This window comes from Myotis brandtii, unplaced genomic scaffold (assembly GCF_000412655.1).
Source record: "Myotis brandtii unplaced genomic scaffold, ASM41265v1 scaffold484, whole genome shotgun sequence".
Classification (NCBI taxonomy): Eukaryota; Metazoa; Chordata; class Mammalia; order Chiroptera; family Vespertilionidae; genus Myotis; species Myotis brandtii.
In genome coordinates, this window is record NW_005368491.1 from 47,286 (window position 1) to 62,185 (window position 14,900).

The window sequence follows — 14,900 nt, forward strand, 5'->3', positions numbered from 1 at the left end:
TGAGTTTTCAAACATTGTAATTATCTTACAACGATCAGTTTTTTTAAAATTATAAAATGTGAAATTTTGTTCATGTTGACATTCTTTAACATATAATTCTTTATCTTGCTGCTATGCTAAGAATTTCATAAACACTAGAAAGAACAAAAATTACCATTTGATAAGATTTAGACATGGGATGCTTTTCTTATTGTCTTAAAAGTAACTTTTTAAGGCGTAAGATATTTTGTCCAAATCTACTTACAATTATTGTAGGTATTTGTAATCTAAAACTGTGAAGTTTGCAAGTTGCTACTTAATAATCCTATATAATAAAAGGCTAATATGCAAATTGACCAAGCAGAGGAACAACTGATTGCTATGACATGCACTGACCACCAGGGGACAGACACTCAATGCAGGAGGAGTGCCGCTCAGCCAGAAGTTGGGCTCATGACTGATGAGCACAGCAGTGGTGGCAGGAGCCTCTCCTGCCTCCGTGGCAGCGCCAAGGATGTCCAACTGTTGGCTGAGGCCTGCTCCCTGGCAGTTGGACATCCCCTGAGGGCTCCCAGACTGTGAGAGGGCACAGGCCAGGCTGAGGGGATCCTCCCCCCGAGTGCACGAATTTGTGCACCAGGCTTCTAGTACATAGGTAACTGAAGACTGATACAAATCCTTAGGCCTTATGAAAATTAAGATTCTTATTGAAACTATGTTATTATTTCCAAATTGACATAATTTCTAGTTTGGCCAGAAGAAATTACACCTGAAACAAACAAAAAAAGTCTAGAAAAAAATATATATTCTTTTCATTTCATTGCTCTTACCTTGATATTTTGAAGCTAACCAAGGAGTCATTTTTCCTGCTGAAATGCATTAGTCCTTTTTGCTTCTCTGTTAGATTATGAAACACTAAAAGAAGCACAAAACAACAAAAATTAGACGAGAAAATAGCATAACTTAGGAATTGTGACCATTTGCTAAACGAAATGACCTCTAAGTCTCTCATGTTTCATGCTCTCCCCACCCCCCTGCATTCACCCCCATTCTGTGTGTCCATGCAGAGAATTTTCACGGGGGTTTGAAGTGTTGGGTCAGCTCTACTGAGGTAATAAGGGTCCAAAGGAAAGAGGACCGATTGCATTTGAAAAGAATGTGCACACACAGGAAAGAGGAATAAGCAGAATAAGCAAAAGAAACACTGTAGAAACTAATGATAAGTACACAAAGTACACAAGTGTATTTATTACAGTTTGCAAGCACTTTGTTCTACATTTCAAAAACGCCACCATCAAGCTGTTGGCACATGTATGTACAAAACAGATTAATTGTAATGCCTGCTACAAAGCACTCTTTGTGAAAATACAAACTCTAATACCAGGAGAAAGGAAAGGCAAAAGAGTCAACATCGTTACATAAGTTTAAAAGACAGTTTTAAAAACCATCACAAACTGTTAAGACACAGAACTGAAACACTACCATATAGAATTTAAAGAAGCCCATTAATACTTCTGCTGAATATCTGTAATACTGCATATATCAGAAAAAAATGTTGAACCAGTAAGATAATAAAAAAGGAGAAGCAAACCCCCAAATAATTAAATAATACTACAGATGCATTATCATGCCACAGAGAACCCCAGTGATTTCCCTACGTACTACAAGAACTGGTAAAATCATGGATGATGCATGGCTAGTCATTGTACAAATGTTGTTTCACTCAGTAAATGTTATTAGAAATGCACTTAACGTTGATAAGAGATTTCACAATGGTCAAATCAGTGCACAATATACTACCTAGATTTTATACACTGACAAAAATGTCTTGTCAGGTGATGACATTTTAAAAGACACTTTACAGCATTCTTGTAGCATTAGAAATAATCACGAGTCAAGGTTAAAACAAACACCCAATTTGGTCCAGTAATACTGATTGCTTTCTTTTTTATTCCTTTGATATAGGTACTTCTTATAAATGAATATGAATGAACAGTTGGTTAAAATGACTCACTGGAAAGGAAAAACACAAATGTGCCACTCCACTTCGGAAGGATACAGTGTACAGTGGCCTCCTACCATACTGTAAGAAACACTACAGGTAAACCAACGTAGATTGGGAGGCTGCAAGCAAAGCTATTATATTAATGGAAGCCTTTTCAAATATATCATACACAGTTGAGGGGGTAGTTTACAGAGGTGCAACCCACGGAACCTTTCTAAGGTAGGTAAAACAACTTCTGAGGGTGAGTGTGCTTATTTTTCATATGCCACCTTCATGAAGGCAATTAATGTTCCACATTAGCATATTCAAGTTCCAATCCAGCCACTGCTTAAGTCACAAAGAGACCCTTCTCCAAGCAGGTCCACAGGAGTTATTCCCATTAAAATCGTCTCTGTACTAAACTTTAAAAGGTACGCCTGGTGTCACAGTCTTAAAAAGGCAACTAGCCATGCATTAGCATCACTATTTCTACATGCTCACAACATAAACTTGAAGAATCCAAGGGAAATGCCTCTTCCGTACATCAAGAAAAAATACAACGTTAACAAAGATAAGAAGCACTTTTTTTTTAAAACCTACTCTTACAAATTTAGAAATTGCACCTTAGATTGTTGAAAACATTAACCAGAGCCTACAGTCATGTGGCCACTGATCTTCAGAAAGATTTCCGTATTTCAAGAAGAGTCATCATGGTGTCCTCTCTCTGTTGTTGGCAATGTACAATGGTCCCTTTGAAGGTTACCTGTAGTCAAGCTAGTTACCGAAATCAAAACTAAAAAGTATAAAAAGCTACCTTTTCTTTTCAAAACATAAGAAAAAATGCAATAGGTGTTACGTATAACAACATGGGAAGTGGTTAAAAATCAAATCTCTGTATTTGACAATGTTAGTTTCATTGATCTTAAGAATTATTAAATGAGGTTGAGAAATTAAAAAAAAAGAAAAAAGGCTGGACAGGAGCTTGTAGAAGAGATCTGATTACATCAATTTAACAGATTCGGAAGTTAAGTGCTAAACAACAAAGAACTATATTCGGGTGATTCATAAGTCACCCTCCATATCATTGATGAGAAGCACTTTCATTTTATTCTTTGAAAGGTTGGATGGTTGGATGGCCCTTAGTTAAACACCAATGCATCTGAATGGGAGGATGGGAAGGTTTCGCTTATGTGTATGCGTTGAGCCGCTCTTTGGAGCGAGTAGAGTGGATGTCATGCAGCTCTTGCTCCTCCTTGGACTTGATGTCCTCATACTTCTGCATCCTGCAGGCATCTTTCACGTACGCCCAGTTGGCAGACAGAACCATAAGGTAGTGAACCTAATCAAAGACAAAAATAATTTATACAGGAAGCCTCTTCAGTGTCCTCATTTCTCCTTGCTATCGGGAAAGAAATGTTCAAAGTGTATAGTTAAGATATATTCACTAATAAAATGGACCCAAATTTCTGTAGTAATAGGAAAAATAGAAATAAAATGCATTCTTGGCTCACTCCTTCAATGACAAGACACCATCTTGACTCTCTTCCTTTCACTATCTCTTTTAAAAATATATATATATTTTATTGATTTTTTACAGAAAAGAAGGGAGAGGCATAGAGAGTTAGAAACATCAATGAGAGAGAAACATCAATCAGCTGCCTCCTGCACACCCCCTACTGGGTATGTGCCCGCAACCAAGGTACATGCCCTTGACTGGAATCGAACCTGGGACCCTTGAGTCCACAGGCCGACACTCTATCCACTGAGCCAAATCAGTTAGGGCTTCACTATCTCTTTTCCTTCTTCTTTTACAACTCTGAAGTATCCAGGACTGATTCTTTTTTTTTTTTTTTTTTTTTTTTTTTAGCTCTCTCTCTCTGGGAGTTTTTTTTTCTTTTCATTTCTTTTTTTAAAATTTCTTTATTGGTTAAGGGTATTACAAATATGTCCTCATTTATAATCGTTTCTGTCTCTTTTGCCCTCACCTGCCCGAACCATAAGATGATACATTTCATGTCCATGGATCTATGTTTTCTAACCCATCATCGGAAATAGTCTCGTATACACTTTGAGTCATCTTGAATTAATGGGAGGATATACTGTCCACTGTGCAATATCATGGGAGCCCCCAGGTAAATCTGTGCATTTAGTTACCCAGTTAATTTCCCACACAGTGAATTTTGCAGTTCCCATTTGATTCAAACTACACAAGAGCAAGTATGGTGTCATATGGATTTTGTGTATTTATAGACATTCACAATAGCGAGAATAGCGCCACGTTCAAAAGGGAAGCTCCTGATTTGTCTGGGACAATGAAATTACTCAGGTAATGACGATCCAGATTTGACTTGGATTGACTTAGCCATGAGGCCACTTATTTGTTTTCGTACCCTCCCTCTTGCACCATGGGGGAGATAAAGCCGTTTTCCAGGTGATGGACTTTCATGGGTAAACAGGAAAGGGAAACCAAGTGGCCAGTTATTTACTTTCTCGAAGTTTGAAGGGCGGGCAATGTTTTCATCGATAATTTAGTAAAATAGGAGACTAAAATTCTGATTACTCAAGGATACATTGAAACGCAGGAGGTAGGCTGGTTCTAGGAAAGTGCAGATGGACATCAAGAACGCAAAACCCATCCTAAATGGGGCCTACTGTGGGATAGTAAGGTGATTAAGAAACAGTAGGAAAAAATAACAAAACAATCTTGACACAACAGTGTAAGGAAATCAGGCATCCCCATCAGAATAAGCTATTTTCAGAATGTTCCATTTCCTCTGAAATGTTGCATGTTGGTTAATGAAAACTGTAAGCCACGTGTAGGCAGGGGCTGTGAGTGACATTCTTTCAATCAGTGGCCTATCCATAGTGGAAGGGGAATAGGCCTTATGCACATAGCACGTTTATGTGGTGCTTTTGTGTTGCTGTAAAAATATCAGGTGCTGTGGAGAGAGCTTGGCAAGTGGTAGGTACTCAAATAACTGCCACGTGAATAAATGCTATGTTTTCAGATGTTCAGAAACGTTCCCTTTAAAGTCTGGGGAAATATGGCCCCTAAGTTAGTATCCAATATGTCTGACTGCATGTCTGAACTTCAATGTCACTCTAGCTTAGACACCGGTGCGTCCCAGTTGGTCTTCAGACGCCTCAACTGGCCTCAGGGACACAGCTGCCAGGCTGGCCACTGTCACTCCACAGGTGAACACAATCGTAGAAGCTGGTGCAATGTCAAGTCCACAGTTCTGTGGGCATATAGAGCCTCCTAACAGCTCCAAAAAAATCACACAGTGGAGCACATGCACGTGCTAATTTTAGTACAAATTTTAATAATCCTTGCCTTAAGTTACAGATGATGTTTTAAACATTCTGATCGAGCAGAATTCATCTCAATTGCCTCACCTATCCTCTGGAAATACCGATGGTAGCTACAGAGGAGTGAATGAGATCATGACAAGGTTAAGGGCAGTTGCCACATTGTGAGCATTGAATGGACTCACACACACAGAGCATCTGACAGTGCTTTCCACAGAGGACGTTTTAAAGACACCTTAGCTAATAGCAGCTCTACTGGGGACAGTAGCAGTAGTTACACTATCCCTGTATCCTAAGACCTAAACTATTACCAGACCTAATACATTGGAAACTTGGATGCAAGTTAGTATTTAGACATCATGCATTTCTTCAGGAATTTATGGTTTGCATATACATGGATATCCTGAAATATCTTAGTGCATAAAAAATGTCTTCTAAACTCTTGCTGTTTGAAATAGAATTTGTTTATAACTTAATATATAAAGTTACACAGAGCATAGCTGCCTAATAGTATCTAAATTTTTATTATCTGAAAATCTTTTGGTGATAGAATCATTTTAGAGTAGGTGTTGTTAAGGACATTTAATTTTTATTTTCCTTTCCTTTTTCTTTTTAATGTTTTGTTTTTTGTGAAGGACATTTAAATAACATTATTCATTTAGGCAGGTGCTATTCACAGAATTTTACATGCACATAGATGTCCCAAAAGGAAACAATGCTTTATTATCCGCTTTTGTAAAAATGGACTTTACAGACTTCTTCTATATGGGTGTATAGTGCTTCTCATATGCATCCCTAAAATTATTCATTGCACAAGGGTGTGTGTGTGTGTGTGTGTGTGTGTGTGTGTGTGCGTGTGTGTACACCGGTGAAAAGATGCTTCCTCGTATCTCATGGCCAGACTGGGGCTGCTGGGACCAGGCATGAGGGAACATCACTGCCCAGACCACATGGGAGCTCCCCCAGGGCATGTTCTCACTTTGAGTTTAGGTCCAGGTTAGGGTTAGGGTTAGAGTTAGGGCTAGGGCTAGGGCTAGGGTTAGGGTTAGGGTTAGGGATAAGGTCTTTACTGATTGTGTTACTGTCATCCCTCCAACTAATCAGCCACCATGACCTTATTAAGCAGCTCATATTCCCTAATGAAATTCCTATTAGAGGTTTCTACACTAAATCTAAAATGTGGATCAGTTAATCCTATATAATGGAGAGCTAATATGCTAATTAGACTGGATGGAGGAACAACCTTCCAGAAAGACCTTCTGGTCGACCTTCCGGAATGACCAGTGGGCTGGGTATGAGACCATAGCCGAGGCAGCCACGGCTGCTCGGCCTACCCTTGCTTGAATTCCATGCATAAGGCCTCTAGTATGATATAGAGTGAAGAAAATATCTGAAAACTTACTGTTGCACTGACCTAGTTGGTTTTGTTAGATATTTTAAAAAATCATTTTTCATAAAACAGAATCAGATCTTAATACAAGAGTATGAGATCACTAAAAATAACTGGTTTGAAATGCTCATTAGCACATTAGAGTTGTCTCATCATTCCTATTTTTATTCTTTGACCAGAGATAAAATGCTCTTACTTTTCAAATGGTGCTCCTTCTACCAACACATTAGACCAGTGGTTCTCAACCTTCTGGCCCTTTAAATACAGTTCCTCATGTTGTGACCCCCCAACCATAAAATTATTTTTGTTGCTATTTCATAACTGTAATTTTGCTACTGTTATAAATCGTAATGTAAATATCTGATATGCAGGATGGTCTTAGGCGACCCTTGTGAAAGGGTCGTTTGACCGCCAAAGGGGTCGCGACCCACAGGTTGAGAACCACTGCATTAGACAATGTACTGGCACCATAGGAAAATAATTAAATTATCCCAAATCAATTCATCATTTTTGCATCTTGAATTCGCTATTACATAGGTGAGGTTACCAGGAACCTTCTAGATTTCTGTAATATTTGACTGCAGGAGCTGTTATTGATGCTCAGAGCAGTGCTGACCCCCTGCATCCCAGCAAGCAATCTGGAATTCCTGGGGAGTTAAAAATGGGGAGCAGGATTGGCACACAGTAGGTCCTGCTCACATGTTAAGAGTTTGGCTTTAAGGACTTGTTAATATTTCTGAAGAAAATTAGATAGAGAAGACATTGACATTAAACTACTGAGATTTATTTTAACAAAATTAATCCCTTTCTCATAAGTGACTCAATGGCTTTTTAGTGTTTTTATCTAAGGAGGAAAAATGGATAATGTGAGTGAAGGAGTGATGATATTATTTAGAACTAGAGGCCCGGTGCATGAAAATTTGTACCCTCGGGGGGGGGTCCCTCAGCCTGGCCTGTGCCCTCTCACAGTCTGGGACCCCTCAGGGGATGTCCACCTGCCGGCTTAGGCCCGCTCCCTGGGGGAATGGGCCTAAGCTGGCAGTCAGACATCTGTCTGGCAGCCTGGGAGCCCTTGGGTAGTGAGTTTAGGCTGCAGGCAGATATCCTTAGCACTGCTGAGGAGGAGGGAGAGGCTCCTGCTACCACTACTGTGCTCACAGCCATCAGCCCAGCTGTGGCTGAACAGAGCTCCCCCTGTGGGTGCGCACTGATGAGCGGAGCTCCCCCTATGGGAGCACACTGACCATCAGGGGGCAGGTCCTGTATTGAGCATCTGCCCCCTGATGGGTAGTGCGTGTAATAGCGACCGGTTGTTCTGCTGTTAGGGTCACTTTGCATATTGCTCTTTTATTATATAGGATAGTGCACTGACATACTCATATATGCCACAGAGATAATTTTTATGTTAATAGTAATTTGATGTCTACATGCTAATGAATTTGCTTGTTTCTGTTAATGTTACCATATTACTGAGTGTTGTAATCCTACACTGATTACCAATATTATCTCTGTTGTTATGATAATACTTCTTTAGGCTAAGCCTTAATTAACCCAGTGTTCCCTCACTTTTTTTTTGAAATGATAATAAAATAAATGATTCCTATGAATGTCAGACATTTGAGATAATCATTTCTACAAGCAAACACCTCTAATTCCAATGGAAAAACCATGCCCAAAGTCCCTGAGATCTTACCATAGCAATGACCGCTGCCCCCGCGCCAGCCAGCGCCACAATGAACAAGTGGAAGGTCATGTTCAGCTGCAGAGGAAACCACAGAACCAACATGCGTGTCAGAGTTCCAAGCGGAAAAGAGGTCAGGCCCGCAGCTTCTAATGAGTAAGAGCTTTGTACATCTTCAACAGAAGTGAGCCTGTGAGAATCCCTTCCTCCAAAAATAACATTACAGGATCTTTTCTCCTGAAAATCATGTCAACCTTCACAACAGCATCATGTGAATACGATTTCATTATAAAGATGAGGTCATGATGAATAACAATGATTTTCAGTAAAATAACAATAGGAGGTGATGTTATCTCTTTTTAAAGAAATCTATAATTTTTCAACTTCCATTAAAATGACAGTTTCTGGAAAAAATTTAAAATAGGATATCATTTTTATTGAAGTGCACAGAACATGCAACTCATATTTATTTTCTAACCCCACCCCCTGCATAATCTCACAGCAAGAAAAATGGCCTCTGGAAGAAAAAGGGGGAAATCTGAGTATAGAATTAATTATGTATGTATCCGTCAAACCATACAAGGGAGCGAAAATTCCCACCAACGTGAAGGCTGCAAGAATCTCACCTCCGTGGACTCGCACATCCTGAGGAAGTTCTCCGACACGGTGCAGACTTTCTTTTCCTCTCCGATGGTCACAATCCCTACGACAGGCAGAGAATGATGGGTAAGCATCGCACAGGTTGTCAAGGGCCCAGAGAGAAAATGAAACTTTTGCGGATAAAATCTAAGCACATTCTATTTTATGTTATGTTACAATAGAAACCTCCATCCTGGGCTTTCATTTCTGGATAGTGACTGTGGGTAGAGTGGGAAGTGGGAGGTCCCACCTCTGTGGCCCTCAGCAAGGCCAAACGTGTTCAGTCTGAATTCCCGGGGCCAGCACCTGAATCTCAGGTCAGCTGTGGCCAGTGGATTGGTTCGGTCATTAATGTGAGGCATAGGCATGACAGCTACAGTGATGGCCAAGACCCAGACCGCCCTCAGCCTGCATCTCATTTCATTCTTTGCACCAAGCTCCCGTTAGTCTATAGAAGCACACGGCCGGAAGGAGGATTTCTCTGCTCAGACCGAAAACAGTGCTGCCAGTGAGGGGGGATACAAACCTGTGGTGTCACTCGATTGATCCTGGGCCCCGTTGGTTTATGGACCAACTGCCTCAGGACCACTTGGGGCAATGATCAAAATAAGGAGTGTCCCACTGGCGTGACTCGGTGGTTGAGCATCGGCCTACGAACCAGGAGGTCATGGTTCGATTCCAGGTCAGGACACATGCCTGGGTTGCGGGCTCCATCCCCAGTAGGGGGCGTGCAGGAGGCAGCCGATCCATGATTCTTTCTCATCATTGATGTTTCTATCTCTCTCCCTCTCCCTTCCTCCTGAAATCAATAAAAGTATATTTTTAAAAATAAATATTTGTGGACCCAGCAGAGAGCGGTTGAATGAGAGCCTGTGGCCGTCTGCTCAGCCTGTAGCATCGAACAGTACACAGGGGACCTACTGCCACAGGTTTTGTTTAGAAAAGGGATCCAGTTCATCCAGAAATGGATCTTTAGTTTGATGTCCAGAACTACTGACGTGTCAAACACAAATATACAAGAAAGAAAGAATAATTGCAAGTTCTGAGCAAACTAATACCTAAGCTTTTAGCGTTTGCTGCTCCTTATTTAATTTTATTTATTTTTAAATTAAATTTATTGGGGTGACATTGGTTAATATGATCAGCAGGTTTTAGTGGGTTTCTCTGTTACAGGATCTGTATATTGCTCTGTATTTAGTTTTACTGTGTGTGTATTCACACATTCTTAACTCAAGGGCACCACCAGCCCCCTCTCTGGAGCTGCCGCCATTCTGCTTTACCAATAGTTTGGCCATGATTTCCATTAAAAACATAATCTCCATGCAGTACCCAGCATGAGGAGCTCTTCTGTCTCTGCCATGGTGGCGGGGTGGGGGCCCGCCTATGATCTGTCTAATAAACAATCGTCGCTGAGGAGGCTCCTGATGCAGGCCTCCTCCATCGGATCAGTGACAGGCAGGCGACATTTGTGTGGAATGCCCATTTCTTCACTCACTTACAGCAAAACCCTAGACAGCACTGCCACGTTCGCCGTCTGCAGTTCCTTTCTTTTCATTTCCACTCAACCCTTTCCAGATTCTGCCCCAACCTCCCACGGACATTCTTCTTGCAAAGCTCACCAAGACTTCGCATTGTTAATAGCAAAGGTGAATTCCCGGTTCTCCGCTCATGAGGGAGGCTGTCCATGACGCCCTCCTCCTCCACACTCTCTTCATGGGGTCTGCAAACCTGGCTCCTGATTTTGTGTTTCTGGTCTGTCCTGTGCAAATAAACGCAGTCTCCCCAGAAGGTCCCTTCTCCAGGAAGAGCGTGATGGGCAGGTTCACGATCTCAGAGTTTGTCGAACTTTATTTTATTTTACTTTTTGGTCACAGAGATATATATTTTTCTCAAACATGTGCAGTGCTTGAACACAATGGGAGCTCAGTAAGTGCTTGTTAGAAAAAGGGTGGCTGAGTATTTGAAATGAAATCCTATGATGAGAGCTTCATGGAACTCAGGTGAAGGCAAGCTGCTCCTGCCAGTGTGTGGACCTGCTGGACCAGAGGTGGGCGTGGCCGAAAGGCTAGCAGAAGCCCCGCCCACTCAGTACCACTTGCTCCCTATGTTGGCCCAGAGGTAGTTTCATCGTCTCCCAGTTTTAAGGGAGCACAATTTTACATCCTGGATCTAGATGATATGATGGGGACCAGTTCTAATATTTTATGAAACAAATTTACTGGGACAAATACCTAATACATTCAATGTCATTACATCGCTGTACACAGAATTGAAGGACAACTAAAATCATTATAAAAGTGTGAAAAATTAAAGTTGGAAGTAACATGATGCCATGACTCACTCTGAAATACAGCAAAGCCTATTGTGGTAAGCCATCCTCAAATCCTCCATCTGTACAAAGCAAGTCTCCCCTTCCCATCAGACCTGGTTGAAATGTGCATGCTTATTGCGTTGCTGGTGGGGTGAGGCCCAGAGGAGACTAAGCAGGTACAACACCAGGACATGGGAGAGCTCCCATTTGTAAGAGCAGAGATGCCATCCACATGCTCACGGGACAGCTTTGCAAAATAAGACAGATCACTTTACAGCATGTCCTTATCTACACAATTACTTTTTTAAAAATATATTTTATTGATTTTTTACAGAGAGGAAGGGAGAGGGATAGAGAGTTAGAAACATCGATGAGAGAGAAACATCGATCAGCTGCCTCCTGCACATGTTCAAGCATAGGTTTTGAAAAATATATTGTCCGTTTTATTTTTATTTTTTAAAAATATATTTTATTGATTTTTTACAGAGAGGAAGGGAGAGGGATAGAGAGTTAGAAACATCGATGAGAGAGAAACATCGATCAGCCGCCTCCTGCACACCCACTACTGGGGATGTGCCCAAAACCAAGGGACATGCCCCTGACCGGAATCGAACCTGGGACCTTTCAGTCCACAGGCCGACACTCTATCCACTGAGCTAAACCGGTTAGGGCTACACAATTACTTTTTGGATGAAATTAGCAAATGTCTATTCTGATTATACTCCAGCTTTTGGGGAGCGGTTCTTTTCTATTCTGATGCCCCTTGTTGCTAGCTTGATTGCATGCTTACATCCAAGTTTCTTATGAAGGAGTGCTATCTGGAGGGCAAATAAAAGCTATCAGACAGTAGACTGTGTGTAGGGAAAACAGAAAGCTTCATCGCTGATGTAAGGTTGCATGACACCTGGAAAGTGTCTTCTCTTCCGTGGCAGGAGGAAAGTTAAATTGGAATAAATCTCGATGACTATGCTGTCAACAGTGCTAAGGTTCAAGGGCAGCTCTAATCCAAGTCATGCTTCGAACTTACCATAAGGATGTCCCATGCAATACTTGAGACATACTGTATGAAAAAACATCGCTTGTTTAGCTGAAATTCACACTTAACTGGGTGTCCTGTATTTTGCCTGGCAACTCTCTCTGAGAGACTAGTCACACCTTTCCAGTTTTAATTTTTCAGATGAGCAGAATAAGAGGAAGACACTGGGGGGAGGGACAGAGCCATGGTTTTCTGAGCAGCTATTCTCCCGTGGTGACTGCCAGCTGAGGTGTCCTTTGCCTGTGTTCACGTGGGACATGATTCCATGGGTGAAACCTACCCAGTGGGAGAGCTGTCCATACCCTCCCATCATCTTCTTGCCGAGAACTTCATGCTCAGAGAAGATCATCTGCTTTTCACTTGGGTTAGACAGAGGAACCTGAGGACTTGGTCTAACAGATGGGGGTGGTGACAGAACAGTTACACTACCCCCCACATTCTGTCTACACTATCACCGTGGAGACACAGGGCCTGAAGACACCGACTGGTGAAAGATTCCTGCTTTTCTGACGCACAAGAAAACCTCATTGGAAAATACCATCTACAGCATTCCCAGATGTCAACCATCTACAGTGTTCCCATCTACAGCATTCCCAGATGTTAACCAGCTACAGCATTCCCATCTACAGCATTCCCAGATGACAACCATCTACAGACTTCCCAGATGTCAACCAGCTACAGTGTTCCCAGATGTTAATAGGTGAGATGTTAATAGCCATTCTGTGAAAAAAAGTCTATTTGAACATGTGGATTTGCATGTCTCTTATAAAACCTGTAGCTCCATGGTTTTACAAATGAAGGAATAGAATTCCGAATAGGGTAGGTGAGATGGGACTTGACCTTTTCACATTTGTAATTCAGTACCTGCTTCAACAGGAGAGGCAGTTGACTGAAAACTTGGAACATAGACATTGCAGCCAGCCTGCCAGGATTGCATCCTGCTCAGGCACTTGCTAGATGTGTAACCATGGGCAAGCCATTTACCCTCCTGTGCCTCAGTGCTGTCATTTATAAGGGATGTAGTAATAGTGTCCCCCACACAGAACTCTTATGAGAATTAAACAAGTCAACGTATATAAACCATTTAGGATAAGGCCCACACATAATGAGCATATAAACACATAAAAAATAGTATTGCTACATGAGGTTTCAGCCCTAAATAAAAATAACCAAAGAGGAATTCTGATTCATTTAACATTCTTTGATTTTGTTGTTATTACCACCTGAGTGTAACTAGAAAAGCTATACAATGAACAGAAACCCCCCAGGATGAGATGGAATAGGCCAGTTTAACAGAGACTCAACCCCAGATTGAAACCTTCTTAACTCTTGATTGGATTAGGGTAAGGATGGCTAGAGCTCCCAGCCCAGTCTAGTGTAGAGGTGAATTTAATCCCCTCTAAATATAAGCTATAAACAACTTTATATTGCTTAGCTATGACACAATTTAAATGTAAGAATATAGAAATGTTGACTATAAATGTATGAATGAAGTGTTTTATATGAAAAATCTAATGAAAAGAAAGCTGGTATAGCTTTTATAATATCAGACCTAGTAGACTTTAACCCGTAAAATGAAACTGAAACTTATAATAGTGACCTATCAATTATTAAGAGTCTTTGTTTCCTGCTCTACTAATTAAAAGAATAAACGAAATAAAATATTAAAACACACATTTTGGGGGGAAATGTGACTATTTTGATTTGCAGTTTGGGAAATTGAACTCTTTATAGAATATGGTTAGGTGGCTGTTTCCACGTTGAAATTCTGATGAGTTCTTTATGAAAAAATTTATAAAACAAAACAAAAAATGCTCAGTATCTTTGTCCTGTTTCAGAAGACAATGAAGTAATTATTTCTGAGGTGATTTTTTGACCAGACCTCATGATATGTACAGCTGGTCATGGGACCATGAACATAGGCTGCACCCACTGAGCCTGGGAAAGTGAGAGGAGTCAGGATGGGCGACCCCATGTTCATGATGTGAGATCAACTCCTACTCCATCTCAAATGCCCACTTATTCATAATCAAAACCAATGCCTTAAAAGGGAATGGATTCTCTGATAGCATCATCCCTTCGGCAGAAGGTGATTGGCAGTAGTTCTGAGGCAGTTACTCAGGGAAAACACTGTGAGATGTTGTTCAGAGATGCACCTACCGAACTGACGCAGGTCCAGGCAGAGATTGGCCCCTTCCACGAGGGTGCTGTTCCGGCAGATGGTCCACAGGTTGAAGTACATGTAGACGGGCAGGGAGGTGAAAGCCGTCACGCCCAGCCAGGCCAGCATGAACAGGTAGGTCAGCATGATGAACTGCAACCGAGAAAAAGTCGAGAGAGAACACGTGTCATCCACTGGGAAAGAAGAATCTTTTGTTTACAGTGTGCGATATCGAAGGGTTTCGGTGCTGTAGATATGACACTGGCGAGGGCTGTGGCATGGGAAACAGAAGAGACTCTGAGGGTTAGGAGAATAAACCTGCTGGGGAGTCACCACGGCAGTGGTTGGGATGTACAAGGGATGATCCGCTGCATCTCAATGCCTGGTTCATTCGTGTGTTGATCTTATGA

General features: G+C 41.4%; 1 protein-coding gene across 2 annotated transcripts in view; it reads right to left on the bottom strand.

The window, feature by feature from the left end:
- Positions 1–1,198: 1,198 nt before the first annotated feature.
- GPM6A (glycoprotein M6A) overlaps positions 1,199–14,900 on the bottom strand; it is a 182,353-nt gene continuing 168,651 nt past the window's right edge. For both annotated transcript variants that reach the window (XM_005876290.2, XM_005876289.2), the window contains exons 4-7: positions 14,490–14,643; positions 8,970–9,046; positions 8,356–8,421; positions 1,199–3,302 (exon numbers count right to left, since the gene is read on the bottom strand). In XM_005876290.2, the coding sequence (XP_005876352.1) occupies positions 3,150–3,302; positions 8,356–8,421; positions 8,970–9,046; positions 14,490–14,643 (450 nt within the window). In that variant the 3' untranslated portion in view covers positions 1,199–3,149. The remainder of the gene's footprint in view (positions 3,303–8,355; positions 8,422–8,969; positions 9,047–14,489; positions 14,644–14,900) is intronic.